Source organism: Hemibagrus wyckioides, linkage group LG06 (assembly GCF_019097595.1).
Source record: "Hemibagrus wyckioides isolate EC202008001 linkage group LG06, SWU_Hwy_1.0, whole genome shotgun sequence".
NCBI classification, from domain to species: Eukaryota; Metazoa; Chordata; class Actinopteri; order Siluriformes; family Bagridae; genus Hemibagrus; species Hemibagrus wyckioides.
In genome coordinates, this window is record NC_080715.1 from 2168955 (window position 1) to 2187072 (window position 18118).

General features: G+C 43.6%; 1 protein-coding gene across 1 annotated transcript in view; it reads right to left on the reverse strand.

Moving 5' to 3' along the window:
* dars1 (aspartyl-tRNA synthetase 1) overlaps window positions 1-18118 on the reverse strand; it is a 31145-nt gene that overhangs the window by 11917 nt on the left and 1110 nt on the right. Inside the window, exons 2-11 of the mRNA XM_058392703.1 lie at window positions 14619-14724; window positions 13717-13746; window positions 13533-13590; window positions 13102-13194; window positions 10708-10810; window positions 6712-6814; window positions 4480-4560; window positions 4231-4290; window positions 1600-1711; window positions 409-543 (exon numbers count right to left, since the gene is read on the reverse strand). Coding sequence (XP_058248686.1) covers window positions 409-543; window positions 1600-1711; window positions 4231-4290; window positions 4480-4560; window positions 6712-6814; window positions 10708-10810; window positions 13102-13194; window positions 13533-13590; window positions 13717-13746; window positions 14619-14724 — 881 coding nt within the window. The remainder of the gene's footprint in view (window positions 1-408; window positions 544-1599; window positions 1712-4230; window positions 4291-4479; window positions 4561-6711; window positions 6815-10707; window positions 10811-13101; window positions 13195-13532; window positions 13591-13716; window positions 13747-14618; window positions 14725-18118) is intronic.

The following is an 18118-nucleotide window of genomic DNA, read 5'->3' on the forward strand; positions in this document are numbered from 1 at the left end:
GACCTCTTCGCACTATGCGCCTCAGCATCCGCTGACCCCGCTCCGTCAGTTTACGTGGCCTACCACTTCGTGGCTGAGTTGCTGTCGTTCCCAAACACTTCCACGTTCTTATAATACAGCTGACAGTTGACTGTGGAATATTTAGGAGTGAGGAAATTTCACGACTGGATTTGTTGCACAGGTGGCATCCTATCACAGTTCCACGCTGGAATTCACTGAGCTCCTGAGAGCGACCCATTCTTTCACAAATGTTTGTAAAAACAGTCTGCATGCCTAGGTGCTTGATTTTATACACCTGTGGCCATGGAAGTGATTGGAACACCTGATTCTGATTATTTGGATGGGTGAGCGAATACTTTTGGCAATATAGTGTGTGTGTGTGTGTGTGTGTGTGTGTGTGTGTTCTACCTGGTCCGACACAGAAGACCTTGTCGAAGTCGGCACAGATGCACATCTGCTTGTAGAGCTGAGGAGACTGAGCCAGGTACGCACTGGTCTTAAAATAGGACACGGTGAAGACATTCGCACCTCCTTCACTCGCAGCTACACACACACACACACACAGTTGTGTTACACTACAGAAAATGATGTCATACATAAAAGAAGCTAAACAGTTTTTTTGTGTGAGTTTGTTTATTTTTTATTGTGTTTATTTATTTTTTACTGTTCTTGTAAATCTGAGCATCTTAGTCTCTCTCTCTCTTACACACACTTTAAAATCACTGCTGTTCCCCTGGATATGTTTTGTGTCACGTTTCAGCGCAATACAAATCTAGCAATTAGCACAAAGGTGTGATCAAAACAGGAAGTTGTTTTGTGTATGTGTGTGTGTGTGTGCGTGCATATGTCTGTGTGTGTGTGCGTGCGTGCATGCATATGTCTGTGTGTGTGTGTGTCTTCATTACACATTATCCACTTGAGAGAATAATCCCAGGATCAGCCACAGAGCGCAGGATCGTTCACACTAGCTACGGACGATGGTTTTATTTTCTCCTGGTCATTACACTGAATGACGCTTCAGAATGTAAACATACCACTGTGTCAGCGCTGTCATAGCAACAGGACCCACTGATGCTTTCGATAGGGATGGGAAGAACATTTTGTACAAATGTGGTTACTAAGGACACTAAGGTCTGTGTGTGTGGGCGTGTGTGGGCGTGTGTGTGTGTACCACCGGAAGTGGTTGTTCGTCAGAACAATGTGTTTTTCCAACCGCAGGTGGCACACCCGAAAAGAGCGCCAAGTTTGAATCGGATCGCTGTGCTCCCATTGGCCGGCGATGGAAATGAGGAAGTGAAAGCGACCGTTAGGTTTTTTTTCTCTTTTCGTCAGGAAGAAACAAAAACCGCAAAACTATGCAAGTGTCACAAGTCAGAGGAGAAACAGCCTGATTGGTGGAACTAAAAAAGGGGACTATATAAAGATCAAGTGTGTGAGAGAGTCAGAGACAGTGTCTCATGGTACGATACACACACACACACACACACACACCCACACACACCCACACCCTTTTTTAAGGTGCCACAGATCAGTATTTGGGGTGCAGGAAGGAACAGTGTATGTGTACGTGTGTGTACGTGTGTGTGTGTGTGTGTGTACCCGAGATGATTTTAGGCGTCTGGATCTCGATGAAGCCCTTCTTGGTGAGTGTGTCTCTGAAGAGCTGACACACTCCAGACTGCAGACGGAAAATCGCCTGACTCGTCGTCGTCTACCAAGAGAGAGAAAAAATAATACAGCAACCATAAATAGCTTGGAATCATGAACACACACACACACAGATTGACAGACAGATACACACACACACACACACACACACACACACACAGACTGACAGACAGATACACACACACACACACACAGATTGACAGACAGATACACACACACACACACACACACACACACAGACTGACAGACAGATACACACACAGGTTCATACAGCACACTATCCTGCAGTGTATGATGACATTAAATTGATGTTATTGTAACCATAGCAACAGCATCAGTTAGTTAGTGTGAAGGTAAATGATGACACACACTCTATAATTTACTCACTAATTAACCCCAAAACTGCTTCAGAACACCTTCTTTTAACTGTGCTCTGATTGGTTACACACCCTGGGGATAAATACTGTGCTCTGATTGGTTACAGAGACATGTTTAGAGTGGTTTTGTATGTTGCAGCTGTAGCATGAGATATCCATCTAAGATTTTTTATGTAAGGGGTGTGTGTGTGTGGTGTGTGGGTGTGGTGTGTGTGTGTGGTGTGTGGGTGTGGTGTGTGTGGTGTGTGTGTGGTGTGTGTGTGTGTGTGTGTGTGTGTGGTGTGTGCGTGTGTGTGGTGTGTGTGTGTGGTGTGTGTGTGGTGTGTGTGTGGTGTGTGGGTGTGTGGTGTGTGGGTGTGTGGTGTGTGGTGTGTGGTGTGTGGGTGTGGTGTGTGGGTGTGGTGTGTGGTGTGTGGGTGTGGTGTGTGTGGTGTGTGTGGTGTGTGTGTGGTGTGTGTGTGTGGGGGTGTGTGTGTGGTGTGTGCGTGTGTGTGGTGTGTGTGTGTGTGTGTGTGTGTGTGTGTGTGTGGGTGTGTGTGGGTGTGGTGTGTGTGGTGTGTGTGGTGTGTGTGTGTGTGTGTGGGTGTGGTGTGTGTGGTGTGTGTGTGTGTGTGGTGGGTGTGGTGTGTGTGGTGTGTGTGGTGTGTGTGTGTGTGTGGTGTGTGTGGTGTGTGTGTGGTGTGTGTGTGGTGTGTGTGTGTGTGTGTGTGTGTGTGGTGTGTGTGTGTGTGTGTGTGTGTGTGGTGTGTGTGTGTGTGTGTGTGTGTGTGGTGTGTGTGTGTGTGTGTGTGGTGTGTGTGTGTGGTGAGTGCGTGTGTGGTGGGTGTGGTGTGTGTGTGGTGTGTGTGTGTGGTGTGTGTGTGTGTGTGTGTATGACTAGAAGACTTGACAAAGTCACAAACAAACAGAAAATGTCAGTCATTGTTCGTTCTTTGTCTTGTTCTTCCTCCCGTGTTTACCGGAGCAGGTTCCTTACAGGAAGACAAACAAGTTTATAATGAAACTCTGAGGCGCTCGAGCAGGCCCGTAGAGACCTTCCTGTTTGTCTTGCACACGTCTTGCATACGTTTCTGAGATTTTCCATTCTTTTATGAGTAATCTGTGCTATAACCTAACATGTTAAGTCTCAGTGCAGGTGCTGTGTTCACACCTGTCTCACAGGCTACATCAACAGGAGAGAGTGTGAAAAACACCACGCTCGAGCACAGAGCCGACTTCCCCTCCAACACTATACACTCTCATCGTCTTCAGCTCAACATCCTTCCTGACTTTATACACTCTGTTGACCTTCTGGGACTGTAAAAAAATAAATAAACCAAAAAATCCAGGACAGTAATGTGGTGTGATCCAGGAATAAAGTGATATCCAGGACAGTAATAAGGCATTATCTAATTTAGGGCTATAACGTCAAACGGTTAGTGTTATCCAGGATAGTAAAGTGACTATATCCAGGATTAACGGGATGTTTTCAAGAATAAAAGTGTGATGAAACACTTCCAGGACATGTGGTCCAGGACTGCAGTGACATTACACAGGATAGTGAATTTATCTTATCCAGTACAGAAAAGGGACATCATCCAGGACTAAAAATATCCAGGATAATAATGTTGCATCATCCAGGATTAACCTTATTCAAGAGTATTATCAGATCATCCAGGATGAATAATATTCAGGAGAGTAACATCACGGCCAGGGTTTATATTATCCAGGACTGCAGTGTTATTATCCAGGATCATGAGGTTCTGTTACAAGTTATTTAAGACATCTTACATCATCCACAGTGCTATTGTGATGCTAATGCTGAGGTACTTTGAGATGTTTTCCTGTCTCCACGCTCTGACGCCCACCCTGACAAAGGTGTAGCTGCACCATGAAAGAGTGCGTCACCGTGGTTACGCTTCACTGCTTTCACTTTATTTTTTTATCTGCTGCGTGTCAAGACATAAGACATAACACTGAACGTTCTGTACGAGAGGGACTGCTTCACACTGCACATGTACGTGTGTGTGTGTGTGTGTGTGTGTGTGTGTGTGTGTGTGTGTGTGTGTGTGTGTGTGTGTACCATACTGTGGCTTTCGTTATGACTCAACGTGACCTGCTCACTAGAGTTCAATGTAATAAGAATCTTTTTTACCACCATGTGGTTAAGAGAGAAAGAAAAGTGGAGTGAAAGCCCCGTACTCACCCTCAGGTCAATAACACGGTTATCCAGTCTGGTGTCCTGGTTCACTGTGGCTCTGCCCTCCTACATGATAAAAACCCCACAAATATAATATTACAGATCTGCAGTCACACACGGAACACGAGACAGAGAGACATTCACTCTTCTGAAATAATGACAAATAAAATCACATTAAAATAGTAGAATTCATTAAAGGGTGTGTGTGTGTGTGTGTGTGTGTGTGTGTGTGTGTGTGTGTGTGTGGGTTCATACCTCCTCACCCTCTGCTTCAGGCCTCACAGCATCCTCCAACTGCAGAGGCAATCGAGGCTCAGCCTGACTCACCACAAACAGCTGGGAGAGAGACACACCGAGTCAGAGAGACAGGGAGACAGTCAGAGAGACAAACAATGAGACAATATCAGAGAGACATACAGAATGTAATAATGTCAGTGTACAGTGTATTAGAGAGACAGACTTTACTGACCCATGAGGGGAATCTGGAGTAAGAGCAGTGTTAGTAATGTAGCACTGAGTAACACTGTTAGTGGTGTTAGTTACAGTGTTAGAAGGAGTAGTTTGATGGTAGTATGAGTATTAGGTAGTAGTGGTGGTCTTAGTACTAGTAGTGGTGGTGTTAGTACTAGTAGTGGTGGTGTTAGTACTAGTAGTGGTGGTGTTAGTACTAGTAGTAGCTAGTAGTAGTAGTGGTGTTAGTACTAGTAGTGGTGGTGGTGTAAGTACTAGCTGTAATGGTGGTGATTGTAGTAGTATTAGGTACTAGTAGTGGTGTTAGTACTAGTAGTGGTGTTAGTACTAGCAGTAGTAGTGGTGTTAGTACTAGTAGTGGTGTTAGTACTAACAGTAGTAGTGGTGTTAGTACTAGTAATGGTGTTAGTACTAGTAGTGGTGTTAGTACTAGTAGTGGTGTTAGTACTAGCAGTAGTGGTGTACGCAGTAGTAGTAGTGGTGGTGTTAGTACTAGTAGTGGTGTTAGTACTAACAGTAGTAGTGGTGTTAGTACTAGTAATGGTGTTAGTACTAGTAGTGGTGTTAGTACTAGTAGTGGTGTTAGTACTAGCAGTAGTAGTGGTGGTGTTAGTACTAGTAGTGGTGTTAGTACTAGTAGTGGTAGTGGTGTTAGTACTAGTAGTGGTGTTAGTACTAGCAGTAGTGGTGTACGCAGTAGTAGTAGTAGTGGTGTTAGTAGTAGTAGTGGTGTTAGTACTAGTAGTGGTGTTAGTACTAGTAGTGGTGTTAGTACTAGTAGTGGTGTTAGTACTAGTAGTAGTAGTGGTGTTAGTACTAGTAGTGGTGTTAGTACTAGTAGTAGTAGTGGTGTTAGTACTAGTAGTGGTGTTAGTACTAGTAGTAGTAGTGGTGTTAGTAGTAGTAGTGGTGTTAGTACTAGCAGTAGTGGTGTACGCAGTAGTAGTAGTAGTGGTGTTAGTACTAGCAGTAGTGGTGTACGCAGTAGTAGTAGTAGTGGTGTTAGTACTAGTAGTAGTAGTGGTGTTAGTACTAGTAGTAGTAGTGGTGTTAGTACTAGTAGTAGTAGTGGTGTACGCAGTAGTAGTAGTGGTGGTGTTAGTACTAGTAGTGGTGTTAGTACTAGTAGTGGTGTTAGTACTAGTAGTAGTAGTGGTGTTAGTACTAGTAGTAGTAGTGGTGTTAGTACTAGTAGTGGTGTTAGTACTAGTAGTAGTAGTGGTGTTAGTACTAGTAGTGGTGTTAGTACTAGTAGTAGTAGTGGTGTTAGTACTAGTAGTGGTGTTAGTACTAGTAGTGGTGGTGTACGCAGTAGTAGTAGTGGTGTTAGTACTAGCAGTAGTGGTGTACGCAGTAGTAGTAGTGGTGGTGTTAGTACTAGTAGTGGTGTTAGTACTAGTAGTGGTGTTAGTACTAGTAGTAGTAGTGGTGTTAGTACTAGTAGTAGTAGTGGTGTTAGTACTAGTAGTAGTAGTGGTGTTAGTACTAGTAGTGGTGTTAGTACTAGTAGTAGTAGTGGTGTTAGTACTAGTAGTGGTGTTAGTACTAGTAGTGGTGGTGTACGCAGTAGTAGTAGTGGTGTTAGTACTAGTTGTAGTGTTAGTAGTGGTGGTGGTGTTAGTAGTAGTATTAGGTAGTAGTAGTAGTGGTGGTGGTGTTAGTAGTAGTAGTGGTGTTAGTACTAGTTGTAGTGTTAGTAGTGGTGGTGGTGTTAGTAGTAGTAGTGGTGTACGCAGTAGTAGTAGTGGTGTTAGTACTAGTTGTAGTGTTAGTAGTGGTGGTGGTGTTAGTAGTAGTATTAGGTAGTAGTAGTAGTGGTGGTGGTGTTAGTAGTAGTAGTGGTGTAAGCAGTAGTAGTAGTGGTGTTAGTACTAGTTGTAGTGTTAGTAGTGGTGGTGGTGTTAGTAGTAGTAGTGGTGTAAGCAGTAGTAGTAGTGGTGTTAGTACTAGTAGTAACTAGTAGTATTGTTAATAGTTAGTCGTAGTGTTAGTTGTAATTGTAGGTGTCTGCTTTACCCTCTGGATGTGCAGCTCCACATCCTGCTGAGAACAACTCTCAATCTTCTGCTCCACTTTCTGCACCACCGCCTCCACATCCACTATACTCTCCTTCGTAATACTGAGAGAGAGAGAGAGAGAGACAGAGAGGGAGAGAGAGAGACAGAGAGAGAGAGACAGGGAGAGAGAGAGACAGAGAGAGAGAGACAGAGACGAAGAGAGAGAGAGAGAGAGAGAGAGAGAGAGAGACGAAGAGAGAGAGAGAGAGAGAGACGAAGAGAGAGAGAGAGAGAGAGAGAGAGAGAGGGTCAGAGAGAGAGGCAAAATGAGAACACTACTGACCCTACCTAGGGCCCTACAGACACCAGGAGAAAAGAGGAGTAAAAATATTGGCACCCTTGGCTTTGTTTGGATCACATGCCCTCTCTCTCTTTCTCACACACACACTCACACACACACACACACACACACAGAGCACGGTTAAGAGACAGGAAACACACAGGTACTGACTATTAGCGAGTGTTTTTCAGAGTTGACCACTTCATAAAGGTCACACTCCGTTTTCAACAGTCTGACATTCAGGTTGCGACACAGTGGTGAGGAAACACTCCATGGAAACCCTGCACACACACTGAGGCTCAGCTCTCCATCTTATTTACCTGTTTTTATTTAACATGACTGCGCAATTCCTGTTTTTCACCCAGGGCAGTGGTTTGTGTACCTAACCACACACACACACTTTCACTGCAGCCTCTTTCAACACACTGCAGGTATTTCAAGACCTCCGGACCAAAAATAACAGCGGCTACGCTTTCCTCACCGCACAATACACCACACACACACACACACACACACACACAGTCCCAGTGTGTTGTTTAACTCAGAAAATGTGAAGTAATAAAACGGTCAGTTAGGTTTAGCTTCCTTTTTTCTGCTGTATATCAACACAAACACCCGTAACACACACACACACACACACACCTGTTGCAATCCTATTGAATAAGAGAGCTAAGAAAACTAGCTACCTTAAATCTTTAACTCTGAGTTTCTTCTTATCATTAGGACATAAAATATATATAATGAAAAAATTTAAATAAATGTGTCTGAAATAAAGAACGACAACGTAACGCACATTTCTGTTACTAAGCGATGCCTGGGTCACCATGGCAACCAGTAGAAGTGTGTACGTGTATATACATTATATATATATATATATATATATATATATATATATATATATATATATATATATATATATATATATTCCTTAATCTGGATGAGTTGAGCGGCTAATCAGGAACATCTTGTTATTTTTAGTCCATCTATCTAGAGAAAGCCCCACCCACTGCACTCTGACTGATTGGCCAGGGGCTTTTAATGAGGATAGATTGATAGAAAAATGAAGACAAAAATAAAACCCAAATAATTTCTAAAAGATAAACCGTAAACATCTAAACACACCTAAACAATATAAACTGGATTAGCAATAATCCTCTCACACACCTGCAACCTGCTTCCAAACACTTCAGCTGTACTTGACACCTTAGATCAAAAGGGTTTTTCTAAGAACCTATTTGTGTGTCTGTGTGTGTGTGTGCGTGTGTGTGCGCGCGTGTGTTCACTGGTTGCGTCACTCCTGATTTCACACTTTCAAAGTAGAGTTGCAGTAAAGCTTCAACGGCCACGCTAACCACAAAACCTTACTCAAATCAAAGGCACTGCGCAACACACACACACATGTACACACTCACACACACACACAGGTTCTAAAACCCGTCCATGCAGCTTTTATTTCATCTACACTTCATACCACAGAATCCTGCATTCTGATTGGTCAGAAGGTGTTGATCCTCTCCAACAGCGGCTCTGACTTTATAATAAATATTTATATTCACCGTCACCATAGCAACGGCTCAGGAGTCTTTGCACGTAAGCGTCGATGTGGTGAGGTTTTCTGTAAGATGTTTATTATAAAAACGTGTGGAAGAAGTCTCCAGTGTCGGCGCTTTGTAACAGTCAGAGTTCACACGTTTTTACGGTTTCTGGGAAACGTCACGAGCCGTGATTGAAGCTGCTGTAACATAAAGGGTTAAAAGTAACTAGAAACAGATAAAAAGTACCCCAAAGTATTATCTGTTAAACTAATGATGATAACAACAGTGTGTTACATCAGTTTCCTATAACTGCAACACACACAGGCTTATTCATTACACACACTTTCATTTACGTGTGTGTGTGTGTGTGTCATGTCGAGGCAGAATTCCCCTCAGTGTTTCTCTCCTGTTCGTGACAAAGCCAGTTCTCTTTTCAGTGTGGTTTAACTACACAGAGTCTACAAGATTCTGAGAGGTCAAAGGTCAGGCTGGAGGAAGTAGGAAAGTGAAACAGATGAGAAGAGAAACATGAGACACTCACGTTATAAATCACGTGAATTATCATGAAAAACAAAAACCACACGCACTCGCAATTCTGCTGAATACAGGGGGGAAGACAACACACCACATCTGATTTCACTGGAACCGTCAAAACACCAGCAAGATGAAGGTCAAGGACCAGACACGTGACCCTGTGGCACCGGTTACGACCGTTTACTTACCAGGGTCACCATGGCAACACACACACCACGTCTGATTTCACTGGAACCATCAACACCAGTCACGGAGCGGTCACATGACCCTGTGTCACAGGTTACTCTGGTCATCATGACCATCTAACCTAGCAATGCCAGGGTCACCATGGCAACCAGTAGTAGTATATATATTCCTCACTCCAGAACAATCTGACCATTTAATCTGGAATATCTTGCTTTTTTTTTTTTACATAGTAAATAAAGTAAATAAATAACAAATAAACACATTTAAAAATAAATAAATAATAAACAATCAAATAAATAATACATTTATTAAATAAATAAATAAAATAAATAAAAAACAATCAAATAAATAAAATAAATAAATACATAAACAAATTTAAAAATAAATAAATAACCAAATAAATAATACATTTATTAAATAAATAAACTAAAAATATAACAACAAATAGTAAAAATAATAAATAAATAAATAAATAAATAAATAAATAAATAAATAAATAAATAAATAAATAAATTACATTTTCATTTACTTAAATTCACTACTCAACAGTAGTGAGTAGTGATCGTAGTGATCAAAAATTAAAGCAAAAATGAGTTAAATGTTAAATAACATTAAAGTATATAATACATAGTTTGTGTGTGTGTGTGTGTGTGTGTGTGTGTAGATACTTCTATTGTACTTTAAACCTTTTCTAAAACCCAAATTCCATCCTGGTGTCTGAACTGCAGCTGTTTAAAGGCTTTTTTTTTTAAACCAAAAATCCAACTTTATTTATTTATTTATTTATTGAAAGTGTAGAACATGAGCTGTGAAGGATGTTGTGTGGACTGACCGGTAAATAAAGGTCAATAAAGGTCAATAAATACAGAATTGAAGATGTTTCTTCAGCTTAATTTTTTATTCTGTATGATAATGATAATTAGCGTTAATGATGATATATCTGTGTCTTTTGTGTATAAAAATATTTTTCTATTATATTTTTATAAACACTTTGATGAACATTAAATGTGTGAAAGTCACATGACTGCAAATTTAATGCTTTTGCTTAATGATTGATGATTAATGAATGATTGATGCTTTTGAGGAAAAAAAACTATTAACGTGCTCAAATTGTGCGGTTAATAATAGACATGTAAAGTGTGTGTGTGTGTGTGTGTGTGTGTGTGTGTCCCTCTACTGACCCTAAACGCAATAATTCATTACTCTGAGGCTTTTAAAGCTCTTCCGTCCCTCTGATCTCTGACCGCTGGGCTGTTTGTTTGTTTTGGTTCTAGAGCATTAGGAGTCTATTGTCCGGCACTGAAGCGTTATCCACTCGGAGAGAAACTCAGTGAAAATAGAAATGGAAGTTGGGAGCTTTATCATTTTTTTCCCACCATTGTTGCGTTCTGCAGGACAGGAAGTAGCTTTCTTTACTTACTTAGCGGCGAATTTCACCATCTGCTTGCTGGCGCGTTCTCCCACGGCCACCAGAGCCTGGACATTAAACTGTTGCTGACGCAGGACCAAGAAACACTGCTTCCCTGAGACACACACACACACACACATCCATTAAACATCAGCTAGCTTTGCTATGAACTAAAATTAGCTGGGTACTTATAACATTAGCTAGTTTTTTTAAATTGAAATTGGTTAGGTAGTTACAACATTAACTAGCTAAATTTTACTAGCTAATTGGTAATTCCTGTAGAACTAAAATCCGTTAGCTACACACACAATTATCTAACTCTACAGTTAAACAGAAAACTAACGACACAAGCTAGCATTTTCATTACTAAAACTGACTAGCTGCATACTACATTAGCTAACTTACATCATGTAGGTTAGTTAAGAAGTTAGCTAAGAACTAAAGGCACTAGCGAGTTGTTTGCTAAACATGCTAAGTACTAATGTCAAATATCTCCTGCTGCTCAGGTAGCACGACAGGTAGCTAACTAATAATAGCTAGCTACCTTAGCATATATCAACATCTACTGAAACATTCAATGTTAGCTAAAGCTGATCGTTTTTATGCTACGCAAAAAAATCAAACAAAGACGTCGTGTTGATGTTACATGAATTATTTACATTTTAATAAATGATTTTTCTGCATGTTTTGGCGTTTAAGACACTTTTGTTCTTTTAAATAAAGTTCTTATTTTTATTATTCCCACTGAAAACTCCCGAGTGAGTCGATGAAGTGTGCTCATTAGAATATTAGGCCCCGCCCACTCTAAGTTTAACATTTTTCAAACGAAATATTTCTGCAGGTTTCTTCTCCACCGACCCGGGAGTTTTAGCGGAAACCTGTCCCGCGCGTGAGGCTAGCGTGCCATTAATGGAGTAAACGGAGGAGTGTGTTTATGTTTTTCAGCTAGCTGAGATCGGACACGGCGCTCGGACTCTTTGATGCTCGGCCGTGAGGAAAAACCCAATCAGGATGTTGTTCTGCTCCTCTGTTCTGGTTATTCCGCTCTCAAGGCCAGACTTCAGCTCTCAGAATATAAACAAGGTCAGCTGGGTGTGAGAGGGAGGCACTACAGGAAGGAAACTAACTCCGAGACGGAGATAATATTCCACACTCCGGAATTCCAGATCTCAGCTTCGGTCAAACCACCGTCCAGTTTACTGGTTTACACACGACTACAACCTGTGATCTGTCTGTCTGTCTGTCTGCAACGGTTCATCTGTCTGTCTGTCTGCAACGGTTCATCTGTCTGTCTGTCTGCAACGGTTCATCTGTCTGTCTGTCTGCAAATGTTCATCTGTCTGTCTGCATCTGTTCATCTGTCTGTCTGTCTGCAACTGTTCATCCCTCTGTCTGTCTGCACCTGTTCATCTGTCTGTCTGTTTGCACCTGTTCATCTGTCTGTCTGTTTGCACCTGTTCATCCGTCTGTCTGTCTGCACCTGTTCATCTGTCTGTCTGTTTGCACCTGTTCATCTGTCTGTCTGTTTGCACCTGTTCATCTGTCTGTCTGTTTGCACCTGTTCATCCCTGTGTCTGTTTGCACCTGTTCATCTGTCTGTCTGTGTGGCTGCACCTGTTCATCTGTCTGTCTGTGTGGCTGCACCTGTTCATCTGTCTGTCTGAGTGGCTGCACCTGTTCATCTGTCTGTCTGTCTGCCTGCCTGCCTGCAACTGTTCATCTGTCTGTCTGTCTGCCTGCCTGCAACTGTTCATCTGTCTGTCTGTCTGATTGGCTGCACCTGTTCATCTGTCTGTCTGTCTGATTGGCTGCACCTGTTCATCTGTCTGTCTGTCTGTCTGCCTGCCTGCAACTGTTCATCTGTCTGTCTGTCTGCCTGCCTGCAACTGTTCATCTGTCTGTGTGCACCTGTTCATCTGTCTGTGTGCACCTGTTCATCTGTCTGTGTGCACCTGTTCATCTGTCTGTGTGCACCTGTTCATCTGTCTGTGTGCACCTGTTCATCTGTCTGTGTGCACCTGTTCATCTGTCTGTCCGTACCTGTTCATCTGTCTGTGTGCACCTGTTCATCTGTCTGTGTGCACCTGTTCATCTGTCTGTGTGCACCTGTTCATCTGTCTGTCCGTCTGTCTGTACCTGTTCATCTGTCTGTCCGTCTGTCTGCACATGTTCATCTGTCTGCGCACTTGTCTTTCTGTCTGAAGCTGATCATCTGTCTCTGTCTCTCTCTCTCTCTCTGTATGTCTCTGTCTTTCTGTCTGCTTTTGCCTCTGTCTCACTCTCTCTGTCTCTCTGTATACTTGTCTACATGACACACTTATTAACTCTGAGCTCTGTCTATCAGACTCTGAGACTGAGGACAGAAAGTGTGGAAGTACACACACACACACACACACACACTCTTACCTTTAGCTCTGCTGGTGTGAATCCTGGCTCGCACCCAGACTGTCTGACCCGCTCTATCAGGAGTCAGCTCACACACCCGCACCAGAGACCTGTCTGTCTCCCAGAGAGAGAGAGAGAGAGAGAGAGAGAGAGAGAGAGAGGCAGACAGACAGATAGACAGACAGACAGAGAACGGTCAGGACTATAATGCGTCACATCAATCTCTCTCTCTCACTTACACACACACACAAACACACACACAGAGTGAGGTCATGTGACTCTACTTTACGGCTGGCTGTAGTGGGGAGTCTTTAACCCTGTTATTACCCAAGTGGGGGGTCTTTAACTCTATTACCCTGTTATTGTCATTTACAGTGAAGTGAGCCTCCACACACACACACACACAGGAGGTGTGGACAGCTCTGTAGGTGGTCTGAAAGTAAAACACTCACCCAATTTCTCCTGCGACTGCATCATCACACACACACCGTAACGATCCTGTGCAAAGTCCTGACACACACACACACACACACACACACACACACAATTATACACTTCATAGTTAACATCCACACATCACAGTGTAATGATAAATATGAAATAAACTGTGTGTGTGTGTGAGACTGTTGTACTCACATCTTCCTCAGTAGTCTGCTGATCAGCTGCCTGTAAACACACACACACACACACACACACACACACACACTTTAGCCTTGGTCAGGTGAGGATTAGTTTTCTGGTTGTGTGTGTGTGTGTGTTAGTCTCGTCTCTTTGACTATACTGTATCTGTACCTTCCGACTGGCTGTCTGGCTGTCTTTTAAACAGTCTGTGCTTTTAATGTCTGTCCATTTCGGTCATCCTTGTGTCTCTTTGTCCATCTGTTTCTCCTTCCATCCATTTGTCTAGCCAAAGTCCTTTTCCACGTACATCTGTCTGACCGTCCTTCAATCTGACGCCTTTCCTTCTGTTTGTCCGTCTGTTATTTCATCAACTCGCCCATCTATCTGTCTACTGTCTGTCTGTACTTCTGTCCGATTGTCCGTCTGCCTGTCTGTACATCTGTCTGGTCATCCGTCTGCCTGTCTGTACCTCCGTCTGGTCGTCCGCCTGCACTTTCATCTGTTCATTTGTCTGTCTGTTCCTTCACTGACTCGCCAATTTGTCTGTCTTTTGTCTGCTCGCCTTTTTTTCTGTCTGGTCATCCATCCGTCTGTCTTTACTTTCGCTTGATTATTCATCTGTCTGTCCTCTCCTCTCACCTGCCTATACTTCTGTCTGCCTGTCTGTACTTTTGTCTGATTGTCCATCTGACCTGTTAGTATGAACCCTATCAAGGTCACGACTTTTACTCACCCCAGTGTTAAGGACACGGTCGTGCGGTCAGTGAGTTTAGGTTCGTTTTTATTGGAACAAAAAACAGTCCAAGTGCAGGAATTAGTAGACAATGCCTAGTTTCCCAGCCTTGGCATCTCACACACACACAGTTAGGGTAAAAACACACACACACCCACACACCCACACACACACACACACACACCAGCTTGGCCTGCTTCTCAGCCTTCTTGGCTGCTTTCTCCGCTTCCTTCTGCTGTTTCTTCAGCGCTTTCTTACTCTGGGCCTCCTGCTGCTCCTCCTCAGCTGAGCTGTGAAAGGAAACGTTTCAGGTTTACTGTCAGGTTCAAAAAGAGAACTTTAAACATCTACACACAGTCAACCAGTCACAGTCTGAACCAGATACCAGAGCTGGTGAAACACTGGACACAGAGACGCAGTGAAACACTGGACACAGAGACGCAGTGAAACACTGGACACAGAGACGCATTGAAACACTGGACACAGAGACGCAGTGAAACACTGGACACAGAGACGCAGTGAAACACTGGACACAGAGACGCATTGAAACACTGGACACAGAGACGCAGTGAAACACTGGACACAGAGATGCAGTGAAACACTGGACACAGAGGCAGAGAGACACAGTGAAACACTGGACACAGAGACGCATTGAAACACTGGACACAGAGACGCAGTGAAACACTGGACACAGAGACGCAGTGAAACACTGGACACAGAGACGCAGTGAAACACTGGACACAGAGGCAGAGAGACACAGTGAAACACTGGACACAGAGACGCATTGAAACACTGGACACAGAGACGCAGTGAAACACTGGACACAGAGATGCAGTGAAACACTGGACACAGAGGCAGAGAGACACAGTGAAACACTGGACACAGAGACGCAGTGAAACACTGGACACAGAGACGCATTGAAACACTGGACACAGAGACGCATTGAAACACTGGACACAGAGACGCATTGAAACACTGGACACAGAGACGCATTGAAACACTGGACACAGAGACGCATTGAAACACTGGACACAGAGACGCATTGAAACACTGGACACAGAGACGCAGTGAAACACTGGACACAGAGACGCAGTGAAACACTGGACACAGAGACGCAGTGAAACACTGGACACAGAGACGCAGTGAAACACTGGACACAGGGGCAGAGAGACACAGTGAAACACTGGACACAGAGACGCAGTGAAACACTGGACACAGAGACGCAGTGAAACAGGACACAGAGACGCAGTGAAACACTGGACACAGGGGCAGAGAGACACAGTGAAACACTGGACACAGAGACGCAGTGAAACACTGGACACAGAGACGCAGTGAAACAGGACACAGAGACACAGTGAAACACTGGACACAGGGGCAGAGAGACACAGTGAAACACTGGACACAGGGGCAGAGAGACGCAGTGAAACACTGGACACAGAGGCAGAGAGACGCAGTGAAACACTGGACACAGAGGCAGAGAGACACAGTGAAACGCTGGACACAGGGGCAGAGAGACGCAGTGAAACGCTGGACACAGGGGCAGAGAGACGCAGTGAAACGCTGGACACAGGGGCAGAGAGACGCAGTGAAACACTGGACACAGGGGCAGAGAGACGCAGTGAAACACTGGACACAGGGGCAGAGAGACGCAGTGAAACACTGGACACAGGGGCAGAGAGACGCAGTGAAACACTGGACACGGGCAGAGAGACGCAGTGAAACGCTGGACACAGGGGCAGAGAGACGCAGTGAAACACTGGACACAGGGGCAGAGAGACGCAGTGAAACGCTGGACACAGGGGCAGAGAGACGCAGTGAAACGCTGGACACAGGGGCAGAGAGACGCAGTGAAACGCTGGACACAGGGGCAGAGAGACGCAGTGAAACGCTGGACACAGGGGCAGAGAGACGCAGTGAAACACTGGACACAGGGGCAGAGAGACGCAGTGAAACACTGGACACAGGGGCAGAGAGACGCAGTGAAACACTGGACACAGGGGCAGAGAGACGCAGTGTGATTGTTTTGTGCTCTGGCTCTGAGATAAGCGTGAAACATTCCTACATTGTTCACACAGGAGCCGAGGAAAGAGCAGGCAGTGGGAGGACTTCCTGTCTTTAGGTGTTTATCCCACACCTCGGGTCAGTCACATACCGCAGAGCTGCCCTGTTCCACACCGACACACACTTCCAGTGCATTGTGGGTAATATACACACCCAGACAAACATTAAATAAACTCTCAGAAATGAAATAAAGATTCTGAAAGATCTGCTTCAGACCAGTCACTCTTCTGTTTAATGTCATCAGCAACTAAAGAGAGCGTGAGAGGATCTGGCAACCTCACAGAGTTTAATAATGGTGAAAATTTCAGTCCCAAGTTTGACTGCAGTAAAAATCCCGTCAGGCTCCAGGAGATGAAACGAGGCTGAAGTAGTGAACAGGACAGTGGTGACAGGAAGGTTCTACATGTCCTCCTCACTGACCAGACTACAGACATGACCTGTGTGTGTCTGTGTGTGTGTGTGTGTGTGTGTGTGTGTGTGTGCTAGGGCTGCACAATTCATCGATTTTCTAATGGCGATAACGATTACAGATGCCATGATTACATAATCGCTCAAAGCTGCAAAACAAAAACCATCTATCCTTATCGACACCCCATTTATCCACCTGCGCATGTCTCGTCATGTTCATTTAAAGAAACATCAGATAGTTTGCAAAGTGTTGCTGGGAAGAATCAAGAATTAGAACCGAAAAGAAACGACTTTTGACGACATCTCTCTCTGTGCGCACACACACACACACACACACACACACACACACACACACACACACACACAGGCCAAAATACCGCGAGTGTGCGCGCTGGAATATGCTCTAGAACCGCTCTCATGATACTGTAATGTCCTACACCTGTCGGTCTGCGCAGCACCACGACACCACGTGACTAAGACACCTTACAGCTCTTGACCGCGACAGCAATAAAGAAAACGGTCAGAAAACACAACAATCTTATTATTCAGATAAAAGTCTAACTTCTAATATTTAATGTTAACACAGTTGATTAAAGTCAGCTAAGAAATGTATGTTGTGTTAAAAAGGAGGCCCACTGTCTCTGATTCTGAAAACCCCTGACATACAGGACCCTTTAGAATATTATTCCATACCCAATATGTACAAAAACCTTAAATTAAATCATCCTAAAGACAGATCTAAATAAAATATGAAGTGTTAAAGCACTAAGACATTACAGTCTGAACATCATGACTTTCTATTATTCAACTAATGCAGTATTTAAGTTAAAATACAGACAGGGTTTAGGGGAACAATGGACCAGACCAGACTCCATCATTCAGCTGTTCTGTCTGTTGATAAAGGAATTCTCAGCACTAGAAATACTAGTATGGTGATTGACCGTTTTGCTCAAGTCCAGTCTCGGAGAAACTCTCTGATGATTCCACCCTCTAAGAAAGAGGATAGAAAAGTCACCAAGATAAAAAATATTTATATGTTATAAAATATGGCATACAGTTGCTTCAAGCAATGATATAAAGCTATTCAAAACACCATTTAATGTAAATTGTGATAATCGTAATTAATAATCGCAATTACAGTTTCAAGGGAATAATCGACAATTATGATTTTTGTCATAATCGTGCAGCCCTAGTGTGTGTGTGTGTGTGTGATTG